The following is a 15,250-nucleotide window of genomic DNA, read 5'->3' as shown; positions in this document are numbered from 1 at the left end:
AAATTTTCCAGAATTTATGGGTACTTCATTCAAATTATCCAATTAAAATGTTCTTCATTATTGGCCCTGTTGAAAAAAGGCCTGGTTACGTGTCTGACACAGGAGGGCGGAATGCAGTTCCTCTCCATTGGCACAATAGCGCTTATAGACATAAATGGTGACTAAAAAATGGTCTATGAAGCTAGTCTCCAGGCTTCAGATTTGTAACCAACAGCTAAAAAACTCAAATTTGTACTTTGATGCAAATTGAAACTATTCTAGAATAATTACTTGTTTTTCAGAATATGGCAACACTTGCCAGGGCCCTACCTAAAATAGAAGGCTGTAGATTCGAGGCCCACCAAACGTCCAATTCTTCCGTAAAAGTTAAAATTGTTAATAGATTAAATACTTGAACAAAAAGAGAAAATTTTAAATACATGAACTCTTTAATAGCTTGAATGTTATCCTTATAACCCTGTTTGGTTCTATTAACTATCAATCTAAATTTTTAATGACAATTAAAGAATAATGGTATTAGCAAAAAGTAAGAGCTTGGCGTGTTTTCGTTTTAGCTAAACTCGAGAAAAAAAAGGTGTACATGCACGAAAACACCCATAAGTAAAAATGAAAAACTGAGTGCTGTCAGTAAACATGGTGAGAAACATTACAAAGGCGTGAACATCAATTAATAAATGCGTTTGCAATTAACATAAATAAAAACAACGATCGGTTGTCTCATAATTTGTAGGTACTAAATGCTTTTTCAAACCAAATTTCACACTTGATTTTAACCGAAGACTACCTAATAAAAAGTTAATGAGACTACTATATACTTCAATTTTCGTTACTATAAAAAAGTTACCACCCCTTTTGATGTGTAACTAGATTTAGTGATCTATTCTCCCCTCCCCCACTGTTTTCTTCATGCATTGATTTTAGCAACATTCTTTTTTCGCGGCCTAATTGTACTTTAATATGAATATCTAGATTATCTCTGGCACATACATACAAAGTTATTTGGAAGGGTGCGAAATTTTTCTTTTTTTTTGGGGGGGGGGTCAAATACGATGAAACCACCGTAAATATACGACTTTTATGGAAATAAATATGAAACTATGGGATAAGTCATAGAATGGCCCAAAGGCCCCACCCTGAGTATTTGCTTGGTTATAACTTGTCCTTTTCGGTACAAAATTTACATTGTCAATCGCTCTAGAAGGGAAGATAAAGGTTTTCGGAAACTGGCTTAGTCTTGTATCAGCTTTCCAGCAAAGGTTTTTGATTTATTCACAAATACATTTTTAATAGTAAACTACTAAATCACTTTTTTTTTCTTTTAACTACTATAGTAAATCACTTTTTCCTCACTAAAACTACTATATTGCTTCTGCAGCGCAGAAGCAATGCAGAATCCGAGGTGTGATAGTAAACTACTAAATCACAACTATTTTGGTATTCCTCATGGTGTGTTTTTGGTTCCACTTATTTTTCTCGAAATGGTCAATAGCCTTGGAAATGATACCCGCCGTCAGATTAAATTTATAGATGATCCATCTATTCTAGAAATTTGATATAATTGAATCAAAGTGACCCCTTAAAATGCTCAAAACTATGACTGAGGAAACTATTACTTTTAGATAAAAGCAAACCCTACCAATATAAGTATTCTTAGCTTCTTTTTTTTATCTTCATTCGCCTTAATTTATGCAACTACACTGGAGATGACCGTGACTAGTATAGAAGTCCTCGGCGTCACTATATCTACTGACCTCCTTTGGAATCTCCATATTTCTAATATCCATAAAACTGATTCATCCCTCCAGAAGCTCTAAAATAATCCAACTGTACTTTCTCCAATGTTCTCAGTTACTACAAACATTCTTTTAAAATTAGAATGTGTGTGTGTGTGGGGGGGGGGGGTATGACACAAAAAGTCTTGCATGAATAGAAACAGAACGTACAAGGACTATTTCACTCATTCCTTTCTAAACTCCTCAATTTATCTGCAGTACGAGGGGACCGAGCTCCGCAAGGTGAAAGGAAAGACAGTTGTTTCAACCTCGTTCGAAAAACAACTTGAATTTCATTGTATTTTATTCGCTGTAGAAAGTAAAATCATTAGGGTATTTGACGACTGAGTCTTGTATCGTCATTCATATGAATTCGTCTTTCAAACTTTCAAATTCGTCATTCGTCTTTCAAAATTAAGGTCCTAAACGATTTTCCCCAAAGCCGTGACCTATCTAGATCGTTCTTTCACACCGCAAAAGTGATAATTATCTTATTATGAGCAATCATATTAAACGAACAATGACCACAAAGCGAAGGTATACATTAGGGTCCCCTCGTATACAAATTATTATTGTAATTGTTCCACTAAACAAAGTAGCGCATTGCGAAGCAATATAGAATCCGAGACTCACTTCACAATATCAAAAGGGAATGTCTCTCTCTAAAAACTCGAAATCAACTGATTTGTCAACAAACAAATTGTGCTTTGAAACTCCTCCAACTTACGCTCAAGGCTTTCAGTCTTCAGGAGATCCCTAATTTTATTCAGGACACGATTTAAGAAAAACATTAATTTGGCTTGGAGGGGGGAAACTATTTTTCCCAAAGTCGTGACCTATCTAGTTCGTTTTTTTTTTCATACCAGAAAATGGTAGTAGATTATGCAAATTTTCAGAAAAAAAGTATAGTGCCGTTTTCAATAACTTTTTTTTATAGATATGCAATTATTGTGTGTTTAATATATTAAGATAGCAAAGGAAAAAATCCTTTGCAATTTTTATTGCACTTGGAGATAATTTTTTTTTAATGTTTTTTAATATTGGAATTTTACCACTTTTAGTCTTTGATGAATCTTTTAGGATAGAAAAGAGAATCTTTTTATATTTCATCCCGACAATTCCTACTTTATACCAACAAATCTCGCTCTTATGACTTCAATCCCGGGACCATGCTAACCTCTACTCCAAACAATCACTAGCCGTAGCGTAACTTCTATACGATCAATTTCAAACCTGTAAAAAGTATATCTTAGGACTCCTTCAGGACCCATTAACGCAAAATTGCGTTAATTAAGTAAATTACACTACTTTAAACTACATTAAGGGGGGGCACCTCCCTGGATCCGCCACTGCTTCTGGTCGGCCTCTCCTCTGAAATATAGGTCAGAATCACCTATGATGAAAATGATTTGAAACCCAGTTAAGTATCAGGAACAGGGTGGGATGGGATGTATTCCGATATTAAGTAGTATAGATTAATCTATACTACTTACCATCGGAAGGCATTTTTAGAAATGGAAAAATAATAAAGGATCCAGTAGTAATCACTCTTTAACCTGCTTTATTTTTAGTACAAGCTCAAGAAAGTAAAAGTGATAAAAATTGTAAATAAGACCCCTATAACTACTTTCCAAAATCTTCCCGGGTAAAATTTTGAATGATTACGAAACTATGCAAAGATGTGGCCATTTGGAATTTCAAAAATATGGCCGCTTCACAGAACAAGTGGCTGACTCGTATTTTTGGGGTCAGAACTCTCTCTAAGAAAAATCCACCAATAGATATATGGCTACGGCTGGGATGGTGTCGAGACTATGCCCAGGATTGGATTTGGTGTTCTTAGCGAACACTACTCGATATTGCTTAAGTAAATAGAGCACCCATTCATGAGCCAGTGCAATGTCTGTGAAATACTATCTTTTCAGATAGTGAAATATTTCACTGAAATGTTTGTCTGACTCGTAAAACCTAACAAAAATGGATATAAAGAAATTTTTTATGCGTTTTCTGAGTTTTTAAGTTATCAAACTTAAAACCAACAGAGACAACATTGAAGGATGACATTATCGAGCTAAAATTTTCAATGAAAAAATTTGTAATAATTGCTGCTCCCTCGTAGAATTCCTTGCCAGTCTGAGTTTGCACGAGTTTCTTTGGTTGATCTAGCTCATTTACTATAGCTCAAATACTATCTTTTCAGCCCAAGTTTCGAAAATACAAAGAGGATAAATGTTAGAAAAAGTCTTAGTAATGAAGGCTTTCCACGTCCCACGGACTTGTCGCAAGTACACATTGGCATGACTAGGGAGGGGCCAGGGAAGGGGTCGATGAACCCCCCTGTGAAACCAGAATGCCTGTGAAACGATGAACCCTTCTGTTAAATGCTGAAAAAATAAAATTCCTGGAAGTTGTTACCCCCTCCAGGAAAAGTTCTTGGTGGCGTTCTTGCAAATCCCCTAGATGTGCAAAATCTATTCGTATGGAATTGAAGAAGCAATCTAAACCTCCTCACGGGAACAATTCTCTCACCCCTCCAAGTGTGTTGGCCACGATCAAATGTTATGAAAATAACAAGTACAATGCATGCACAGACAAAATTTTATGTGGGAGGGGGTATTGGATTTTTTTTTACCGAAAGGATGTAAGAAACCGCCTAGACCTGCAACAAGCTTAGGAGCACATCGTGCAATTTAGCAAGGACCCCATGCTATTCAATATCTAAAGACAGCTAGGAAAATGGAGGACTAAACCGTAAGCCCGGTACCTTTTCCGTGACCTGCTTTATTTTCAGTACGAGCTTAAGAAAATAGAAAAGAGGAAAAGATTCTACTCACAGATTGATCAGTGAAATCTTGGATGGAGTCCCAAACACTGGGATATCTGTCAATCGATTTTGGTGAAGTTTCCTAGAAAATAAAGAGTATAAACAGAGATATCACGGTTGCATCAAGAGAGAAAAGAGACCTTAAGCCAAAGAACATAAAACCTAAATGTAAACATAAAGTGTATTTTTGATTGAACACTTTTGAAAATATTTGGTTTAGCAAAATGGAACGAACAGCAACTATAAAGTCGCTGAGAAACAGATATTCAAAATTTTAAATCTATAAAAAGCAAAAAAAGACAGAAAACTGGAAAGGGATATTAGACAACACAAAAAAGAAACCCGATGAAAGTTTAAATAGTAACAAAAATATTTGGTGTACGTTTATTTTGCAATGATTTTTTATAAACTTCGGCCACCAGGCACTAATGTAGGAGTGGGAGGGGCATTCCCTCTCGCTGAAATCTGTGCTTACGGTTTCATATTAATCTCCTTTGTATTCCTCGTTTAATACTTATTGTCTTCAAATTTGCCTTCCTCTTTACCCTCTTTCGACAGAAATTCCTGAGGACGTCCTCACCAAACATTCTCCGGTACTTTCCCATTATATGGGCCTTCTAAAAAGTCAAGTTTGGTTACAGTAATGACAATGAAATAAAATAGGATGAATATATAATAGTTTAGAAACGAATGTGGGCTATATATTTGCACATTAGGGGGGGAGGGTAAAGCATAGCATATATTAAATACATAGCCTAACCTTACCCAGGTACCCCCCCCCCCCTCTAAACCCAAAAAAACACAGTTTAATATCGTATATGCAATGAAAACCACGCCATCATTGTCTAAAGCGGCTAACACGTCAAAAACAGGTTTTATCATTGCCTACTCTATAGCGGTTAACCCTAGGGGCCCATATAATGGGAAAGTGCCCAACGATAGCAATCAAAACTTTTAATTAAAACTAGTAGCATATCAATAAAAAAATAGGGACAAATTTAGGATTAATATAAACAAATAAAAGAGTAAAACTAAGATATTACACTAACTCGACATGAAAATATATCTTTAAAGTGACATAGATTGTCAAATTGAAATCTGACATTTTGAACTGTTTAGGTAGAAACTTACCCAACAATACAGGGAAAATCGAGAAGCCAATTTTTAATGAAAAAGACCCCCATATATGTAATTTTAGTAGTAGCGGGCACCAAATTAAAAAAAGAAACATGCATAAAAAATGAGCAAAAATAACCTGAAATAAATATGGGACTAAACAGCTTAAGAAAAATATAGCTTTTTTTGACGGTGTTGTCTTTGGAAATCAACTCATCGTTAATGTTTGAATTTTTTATAGACAAGAAGCATTGTCAAAATCAACTAATTAGTTTTGCTTTTTTTCATGGTTCAGCTTGACAACACTGACAAATATGTAGTACTACCCTAAAACTTGATAATTTTTTTAAAAAGCCAACAGGAAATATCTTAGAAAATCGCTATTTTCAGGTATGAATAGACCATTGATGGTATGGGGGGGCATAAGATGCTTTCATTTTGATGTCCTTGCTACTTTAATAAGCCAAAACAATTAAATCAGAATATAAACGCAAACATGTTAATTTAAACATTTCCAAAATGTTTGGTTTAGCAAGGAACAGCAATCTCTGAGAAATCGAAATTAGAAGAAATTCCCAGTCAGAAACATCATTAATAACTCAGTAAACCATTAAAAAGAGACTTAAAATAGCAATTCAGCCTATACTAAATATCTTGACCCTACCATCAAATGTTCGTGAGGTTACTTCCCTGACAAAAGGATATAAGTATTCAGTTAAAATACATATGTTTCAAAAGCAACAACTGATTACTTGAAGGTCACAATTTGAGAATATTGAAATGCGTAAAATCATATGAATCGCAAGCGCAAGCAGAAAGTGAACATGTGAAGACATCCAAATTTAATGGGAGGAAACATTCCCCCCTTTTCCCCGAACAATTTAAATCAGAATCAAAATTTTGAATTGAAATCAAAGCAGGAACACCAGTAATTCTTTCTTCTCTAAAATTAAATTTGAGATTCCTTCATTTTAACGGTTAGAGATCCCCGAAACAAACGACGTCGGCACCAAGTCAATTATTCTTAAGGAGTAAGCTGGCGTACCATAGGGTTTGTAGCAAAAATAAAGTGTAAAAGTATACACGCAGAATCGAAAAAAGGAGGAGATATATTCCTATATCAAGGAATCAAAGACCTGAACATACCAAACCTGATGATTCGTCATTTTATTCTCTAGATAAATTAATTTCTGACATGACTCACTTTTGTCACTGCGATATCTCTAAATGCCAGCGCCAAATTTCGGTCATAAAGGTTCAAGGCCTTATAGGAGGTTTAGGGGGTTTGACCCCCCCCCTCGAAATGTTTTTCCGACTCGTAAAAACGTAACAAAAATGAATATAAACAAATTTGCATGCGTTTTTGACAATTTTCTTGTAACCCCATCCCCCCCGAAGAAAATATTTTGTAAAAAAAAAAAAAAAAAACACCGAAAAAGAATCCCGGATACGACCCTGCAAAGGTTATTAGAACTCAAAAACTGCTTCCGAATTAGCTTTTCTTCAAATTTTTAAATGAGCTCATTCGATCTTATTCGAGAGCAAAAAAGCTCATTCGATATTGTGTCTTGTGAAAAAAAAAATGGGAGACGTTCAGCAGCTAGCACAGATAAAATAAGATTTTCGATAGTTTTTGGTTTTGGGGAACTGATGCCCCAATTATAAAATGTTTTCAAAAAAACACATTCAATCACAAAGGCTTTAATTAAGTCCAACTCTCCATTGGACGGCTTTCATCCTTTCCTAAGAATTATGGAAATCACATTTATGTTATGAAAATTTAAGTAAGCCTATACAGCTTACGGTGCATTACAATGATCATCACTTCTTCTCAATCAAAATTACATGTTAATTTGAGTAGAGGGTCTATCGACTCCCACGCGACACCCGTGCTGCCATCTACAACTTTTTTACATAATTTATGCATATTTTTATGGTTTTTGTCACTGAGAATGAAAAAACAGGATTTTTCTCACTTTTATGGATGTTTCTTGGATGGTTATGAGTGTTGGTTAATATATTTGTTATTTTTCATGGATGTCAACAGTAATTTATGTGTTTTATTGTTTTTGTCACTGAGAATGAAAAAACAGGATTTTTCTCACTTTGATGGATGTTTCTTGGACGGTTATGTGTGTTGGTCAATTTATTTGTTGTTTTTCTCGGATGTCAACAGCAATTTATGTCTATTTTATGGTTTTTGTCACTGCGAATGAAAAAACAGGATTTTTCTCACTTTTATGTATTTCCAAGGAGAATTGTTTCCGGGCGAAATTTATTAATGTCTTTGGAGTTCGTCCAGGAGAATTGTTTCCGGGCGAAGTTTGCAAATGCGCATTAACGGTGAGGAAGAGATATTTTGATCTTAGAGATGAAGAGATTAACGCGGGAAAGGGTTTCCTAGGAATTTCAAATGTGACATCGCAGGGATGCCAAAACAAAAGGAACTCGCAGAAATTACATTTAGGGGTTATTTGGGCGAAACCGTTTTAGACATTTTAGGGAATTATTTTGGCGAAACAGTTAGACATTTTAAAAGATGTTTTAGAAGAGGATTTGAGGGTGAAACTCTGTGGTCGTTATAATACACAAGTTGAATTTGAACAGTGTTGTGAGGTCCTCTACCCCAGCCCCAATGGGCCCCGACCCCCCATACCGCAACCCAAAGGCCCCCTGACCCACCCAAATGCCTCAAAGCCCCCAAATGTCCCCCGTCCCCCCCCCCAAGTGCCCCCGGGCCCCCACATTTTTTTTGTTTGCATGTCTGGGTTGATGTTTGCAAGTCCAAGTATTTGTCTTTGTTGCTTTGTATATCTAAAGTGCATATCTTACTCTGTTTACATGTCTGATTCTATTTGTTTGCATGTCTGGGTTAGTGTTTGCAAGTCCAAGTATTTGTCATTGTTGGTTTGTATATCTAAAGTGCCTGTCTTTCTCTGTTTGCATGTCTGATTCTATTTGTTTGCATGTCTGGGTTGGTGTTTGCAAGTCCAAGTATTTGTCGTTGTGGTTTGTATATCTAAAGTGCCTGTCTTTCTCTGTTTGCAAGTCTGATTCTATTTATTTGCATGTCTGGGCTGGTGTCTGCAAGTCCAAGTATCTGTCTTTGTTGGTTTGTATATCTAAAGTGCCTATCTTTCTCTGTTTGCATGTCTGATTCTATTTGTTTGCATGTCTGGGTTGGTGTTTGCAAGTCCAACTATGTGTCTTTGTTGATTTGTATATCTAAAGTGAATGTCTTTCTCGGTTTGCATATCTGATTCTACTTGTTTACATGTCTGGGTTGTTATTGGCAAGTCCAAGTATCTGTCTTTGTTGCTTTGTATATCTAAAGTGACTGTCTTTTTCTGTTTACATGTCTGATTCTATTTGTTTGCATGTCTAGGCTGGTGTTTGCAAGTCCAAGTATCTGTCTTTGATGGTTTATATATCTAAAGTGCCTGTCTTTCTCTGGTTGCAAGTCTGATTCTTTTTGTTTGCATGTCTGGGCTGGTGTCTGCATGTCCAAGTATTTGTATTTGTTGGTTTGTATATTTAAAGTGCCTTATCTTTCTCTGTTTGCATGTCTGATTCTATTTGTATGCATGTCCCGGTTGGTGTTGGCCAGACCTACTATCTGTCTTTGTTGGTTTGTATATCTCAAGTGCATATCTTTCTCTGTTTTCATGTCTGATTCTCTTTGTTTGCATGTCTGGGTTGGTGTTTGCAAGTCCAAAGTATTTGTCTTTGTTGGTTTGTATATCTAAAGTGCCTGTCTTTCTCTGTTTGTGTGTCTGATTCTATTTGTTTGCATGTCTGGGTTGGTGTTTGCAAGTCCAAGTATTTGTATTTGTTGGTTTGTATATCTAAAGTGCCTGTCTTTCTCTGGTTTCATGTCTGATTCTATTTGTTTGCATGTCTGGGTTGGTGTTTTTCAAGTCCAAGTATTTGTCTTTGTTGGTTTATACATCTAAAGTGTCTATCTTTCTCTGTTTGCATGTCTGATTCTATTTGTTTGCATGTCTGGGTTGATTTTTTGAAAGTCCAAATATTTGTCTTTGTTGGTTTGTATATCTAAAGTGCCTGTCTTTTCTCTGCTTGCATGTCTGATTCTATTTGTTTGCAAGACTGGGTTCGTGTTTGCAAGTCCAAGTATTTGTCTTTGTTGGTTTGTATATCTAAAGTGTCTCTCTTTCTCTGTTTGCATGTCTGATTCTATTTGTTTGCATGTCTGGGTTGATGTTTGCAAGTCCAAGTATTTTTCTTTGTTGGTTTGCATATCTAAAGTGCCTGTCTTTCTCAGTTTGCATGTCTGATTCTATTTGTTTACATGTCTGGGTTGGTGTTTGCAAGTCCAAGTATTTGTCTTTGTTCGTTTGTATATCGAAAGTACTTGTCTTTCTCTGTTTGCATGTCTGATTCTATTTGTTTGCATGTCTGGGTTGGTGTTTGCAAGTCAAAGTATTTGTCTTTGTTGGTTTGCATATCTAAATTTCCCGTCTTTCTTTGTTTACATTTCTGATTCTATTTGTTTGCAAGTCGAGGTTGATGTTTGCAAGTACAAGAATCTGTCTTTGTTGGTTTGTATATCTAAAGTGCCTGTCTTTCTCTGTTTGCATGTCTGATTCTATTTGTTTGCATGTCTGGGTTGGTGTTTGCAAGTCCAAGTATTTGTCTTTGTTGGTTTGTATATCTAAAGTGCATGTCATTCTCTGTTTGCATGTCTGATTCTATTTGTTTGCATGTCTGGGTTGGTGTTTTGCAAGTCCAAGTATTTGTCTTTGTTGGTTTATATATCGAAAGTTCCTGTCTTTGTCTGTTTACATGTCTGATTCTATTTGTTTGCAAGTCTGGGTTGGTGTTTGCAAGTCAAAGTATTTGTCGTTGTTGGTTTGTATATCTAAAATGACTATCTTTCTGTGTTTGAATGTCTGATTCTAATTGTTTGCATGTCGGAGTTGGTGTTTGCAAGTCCAAGTATCTCTCGTTGTTGGTTTGTATATCTAAAGTGCCTATCTTTCTCTGTTTTCATGTCTGATTCTACTTGTTTACATGTCTGGGTTGGTGTTTGCAAGTCCAAGTATTTTTATTTGAGGGTTTGTATATCTCAAGTGCATGTCTTTCTCTGTTTGCATGTCTGATTGTATTTGTTTGCAAGTCTGGGTTGGTGTTTACAAGTCAAAGTATTTGTCGTTGTTGGTTTGTATATCTAACAAGCCTATCTTTCTCTGTTTGCGTGTCTGATTCTATTTGTTTGCATGTCTGGGCTGGTGTCTGCAAGTCCAAGTATCTGTCTTTGTTGGTTTGTATATCTAAAGTGCATATCTTTCTCTGTTTGCATATCTGATTCTATTTGTTTGCATGTCTGGGTTGTTGTTTGCAAGTCTAAGTATTTGTCTTTGTTGCTTTGTACATCTAAAGTGCCTATCTTTCTCTGTTTGCATATCTGATTCTATTTGTTTGCATGTCTGGGTTGTTGTTTGCAAGTCCAAGTATTTGTCTTTGTTGGTTTGTATATTTAAAGTGCCTGTCTTTCTCTGTTTGCATGTCTGATTCTATTTGTTTGCATGTCTAGGTTGGTGTTTGCAAGTCCAAGTATCTGTCTTTGATGGATTATATATCTAAAGTGCCTGTCTTTCTCTGGTTGCATGTCTGATTATATTTGGGTAGATGTCGGGGATTGGTGTTTGTAATTCCAAGTATTTTTCGTTGTTGTTTTTTACATATAAAGTGCCTCTCTTTCTCGATTCGCATGTCTTATTCTATTTGTTTTCGTGTCTGGGTTGGTGTTTGCAATTCCTAGTATCTGTCTTTTTTGTTTTGTATATCTAAAGTGCCTATCTTTCTCTGTTTGCATGTCTGATTATATTTGTTTGCATGTCGGGGTTGGTGTTTGCAAGTCCAAGTATTTGTCTTTGTTGGTTTGTATATCTAAAGTGCCTGTCTTTCTCTGTTTGCATGTCTGATTCTATTTGTTTACATTTCTGGGTTGGTGTTTGCAAGTCCAAGTATTTGTCTTTGTTGGTTTGTATATCTAAAGTGCCTGTCTTTCTCTGTTTGCATGTGTGATTCTATTTGTTTGCATGTCAGGGTTGGTGTTTGCAAGTCCAAGAATTTGTCTTTGTTGGTCTGTATATCTAAAGTGCCTATCTTTCTCTGTATGCATGTCTGATTCTATTTGTTTGCATGTCGCGGTTGGTGTTTGCAAGTCCAAGTATCTGTCTTTGTTGTTTTTTATATATAAAGTGCATGTCTTTCTCTGTTTTCATGTCTGATTCTATTTGTTTGCATGTCTGGGTTGGTGTTTGCAAGTCCAAAGTATTTGTCTTTGTTGGTTTGTATATCTAAAGTGCATGTCTTTCTCTGTTTGTGTGTCTGATTCTATTTGTTTGAATGTCTGGGTTGGTGTTTCCAAGTCCAAGTATTTTTCTTTGTTGGGTTGTATATCTATAGTGACAGTCTTTCTCTGTTTGCATGTCTGATTGTATTTGTTTACATGTCTGGGTTGGTGTTTACAAGTCCAAGTATTTGTCTTTGTTGGTTTGTATATCTAAAGTGCCTGTCTTTCTCTGGTTGCATGTCTGATTCTATTTGTTTGCATGTCTGGGTTGGTGTTTTTCAAGTCCAAGTATTTGTCTTTGTTGGTTTATACATCTAAAGTGCCTATCTTTCTCTGTTTGCATGTCTGATTCTATTTGTTTGCATGTCTGGGTTGATTTTTTGCAAGTCCAAGTATTTGTCTTTGTTGGTTTGTATATCTAAAGTGCCTGTCTTTTCTCTGCTTGCATGTCTGATTCTATTTGTTTGCATGACTGGGTTCGTGTTTGCAAGTCCAAGTATTTGTGCTTGTTGGTTTGTATATCTAAACTGTCTCTCTTTCTCTGTTTGCATGTCTGATTCTATTTGTTTGCATGTCTGTGTTGGTGTTTGCAAGTCAAAGTATTTGTCTCTGTCTGTGTATTTATCTATACTGTCTGTTTGTCTCAGTTAGAATATCATATTCTATGTGTCTACATGCCTGGGTTCGTGTTTGTAAGTTCAAGTATTTATCTATGATGATATGCGTATCTAAACTGCCTTACGTTCTCGGTTTACATGTCTGATTCTATTTGTTTGCATGTGTTGGTGTTTGCAAGTCCAAGTATTTGTCTTTGTTGGTTTGTATATATAAAGTGCCTGTCTTTCTCTGTTTGCATGTCTGATTCTATTTGTTTGCATGTCTGGGTTGGTGTTTGCAAGTCCATGTATTTGTCTTTGTTGGTCTGTATATCTAAAGTGCCTGTCTTTCTCTGTTTTCATGTCTGATTCTATTTGTTTGCATGTCGGGATTGGTGTTTGCAAGTCCAAGTATTTGTCTTTGTTGGTTTGTATATCTAAAGTGCATGTCATTCTCTGTTTGCATGTCTGATTCTATTTGTTTGCATGTCTGGGTTGGTGTTTTGCAAGTCCAAGTATTTGTCTTTGTTGGTTTATATATATAAAGTGACTATCTTTATATTTTTGCATGTCTGATTATATTTGTTTTTATGTCTGGGTTGGTGTTTGCAAGTCCAAGTATTTGTCTTTGTTGGTTTGAATATCTAAAGTGCCTTTCTTTATCTGTTTTTATGTCTGATTTTATTTGTTTGCATGTCTGGGTTGGTGTTTGCAAGTCCAAGTATTTCTCTTTGTTGGTTTGTATATCTAAAGTGCCTTTCTTTCTGTCTTTGTTCTTATTATACTATGTTTGGGTTTTTCCTTTTCTATGTTTTCTAGTACATTTTTCTTTCGATATTTGAATGAATATATAAAGTTCCTGTTTATGCATCGTTTCATTTATTTTTTTTCTTGTTAGCTGGTGTGGTCGGGGGTTTGAGATTTCAAGTATATTTCATTGTTGGTATATATATCTAAAGTGCTTGTCTTTCTCTGTTTGCATGTCTGATTCTACTTGTTTGCATGTCTGGGTTGGTGTTTGCAAGTCCAAGTATTTGTCTTTGTTGGTTTGTATATCTAAAGTGACTCTGTTTCTCTGTTTACATGTCTGATTCTATTTGTTTGCATGTCTGGGTTGGTGTTTGCAATTCCAAGTATTTGTCTTTGTTGGTTTGTATATCTAAAGTGCCTGTCTTTCTCTGTTTGTGTGTCTGATTCTATTTGTTTGTATTTCTGGGTTAGTGTTTCCAAGTCCAAGCATATTTATTTGGTGGTTTGTGTATCAAAAGTGACTATATTTATCTATTTGCATGTCTGATTATATTTTTTTGCAATTATGGATGGGTGTTTTCAAGTACAAGTATGTGTGTTTGTTTGGTTGTATATCTAAAGTACCTGTCTTTCTCTGTTTGCTTGTCTGATTCTTTTTGTTTGCATGTCTGGGTTGGTATTTACAAGTCCAAGTATTTGTCTTTGTTGGTTTGTATATCTAAAGTGCATGTCTTTCTCTGTTTGCATGTCTGATTTTATTTGTTTGCATGTCTGGGCTGGTGTTTGCAAGTCCAAGTATTTGTCTTTGTTGGTTTGTATATCTATAGTACCTGTCTTTCTCTGTTTGCATGTCTGATTCTATTTGTTTACATGTTTGGGCTGGTGTTTGTAAGTACAAGAATTTGTTTTTGTTGGCTTTTATATCTAAAATGACTGTCTTTCTCTGTTTGATTGTCTGATTTTATTTGTTTGCATGTCTGGGTTGATGTTTGCAAGTCCAAGAATTTATCTTTGTTGCTTTGTATATCTAAAGTGCATGTCTTTCTCTGTTTGTGTGTCTGATTATATTTGTTTGCATGTCTGGGCTGGTGTTTGCAAGTCCAAGTATTTGTCTTTGTTGGTTTGTATATCTAAAGTGCATGTCTTTCTCTGTTTGCATGTCTGATTCTATTTGTTTGCATGTCTGGGTTGATGTTTGCAAGTTCAAGAATTTTGTCTTTGTTGGTTTGTATATCTAAAGTGCATGTCTTTTTCTGTTTGCATGTCTGATTCTATTTGTTTACATGTCTGGGTTGGTGTTTGCAAGTCGAAGTATTTTTCTTTGTCGGTTTGTATATCTAAAGTGCCTGTCTTTCTCTGTTTGCATGTCTGATTCTATTTGTTTGCATGTCTGGGTTGGTGTTTACAAGTCCAATTATTTGTCTTTTGTTGGTTTGTATATCTAAAGTGCCTGTCTTTCTCTGTTTGCATGTCTGATTCTATTTGTATGCATGTCTAGGTTGGCGTTTACAAGTCCAAGTATTTGTCTTTGTTGGTTTGTATATCTAAAGTGCCTATCTTTCTCTGTTTGCATGTCTGATTCTATTTGTTTGCATGTCTGAGCTGGTGTTTGCAAGTCCAAGTATGTGTCGTTGTTTGTTTGTATATCTAAAGTGCATGTATTTCTCTGTTTGCTTGTCTGATTCTATTTGTTTGCATGTATGGTTTGGTGTTTGCAAGTCAAAGTATCTGTCTTTGTTGGTTTGTATATCTAAAGTTCATGTCTTTCTCTGTTTGCATGTATGATTCTATTTGTTTGCATGTCTGGGTTGATGTTTGCAAGTCCAAGTATTTGTCGTTGTTGGTTTGTATATCTAAAGTGCCTGTCTTTCTC

At 35.6% G+C, this 15,250-nt stretch overlaps 1 protein-coding gene across 4 annotated transcripts in view; it reads right to left on the bottom strand.

Annotated features, from left to right (window-relative positions):
• LOC148947334 (uncharacterized) overlaps positions 1-15,250 on the bottom strand; it is a 222,110-nt gene that overhangs the window by 157,619 nt on the left and 49,241 nt on the right. For all 4 annotated transcript variants that reach the window (XM_089097024.1, XM_089097023.1, XM_089097022.1 and 1 more), the window contains one exon: positions 4,607-4,678. In XM_089097024.1, the coding sequence (XP_088953150.1) occupies positions 4,607-4,678 (72 nt within the window). The remainder of the gene's footprint in view (positions 1-4,606; positions 4,679-15,250) is intronic.

The sequence above is a fragment of the Artemia sp. Qi Xiang Cuo genome, chromosome 11, assembly GCF_049724085.1.
Source record: "Artemia sp. Qi Xiang Cuo chromosome 11, ASM4972408v1, whole genome shotgun sequence".
NCBI lineage: Eukaryota > Metazoa > Arthropoda > Branchiopoda > Anostraca > Artemiidae > Artemia > Artemia sp. Qi Xiang Cuo.
Note: the sequence above shows the minus strand (reverse complement) of the source record. Positions and strands in the feature narration are given on the sequence as shown.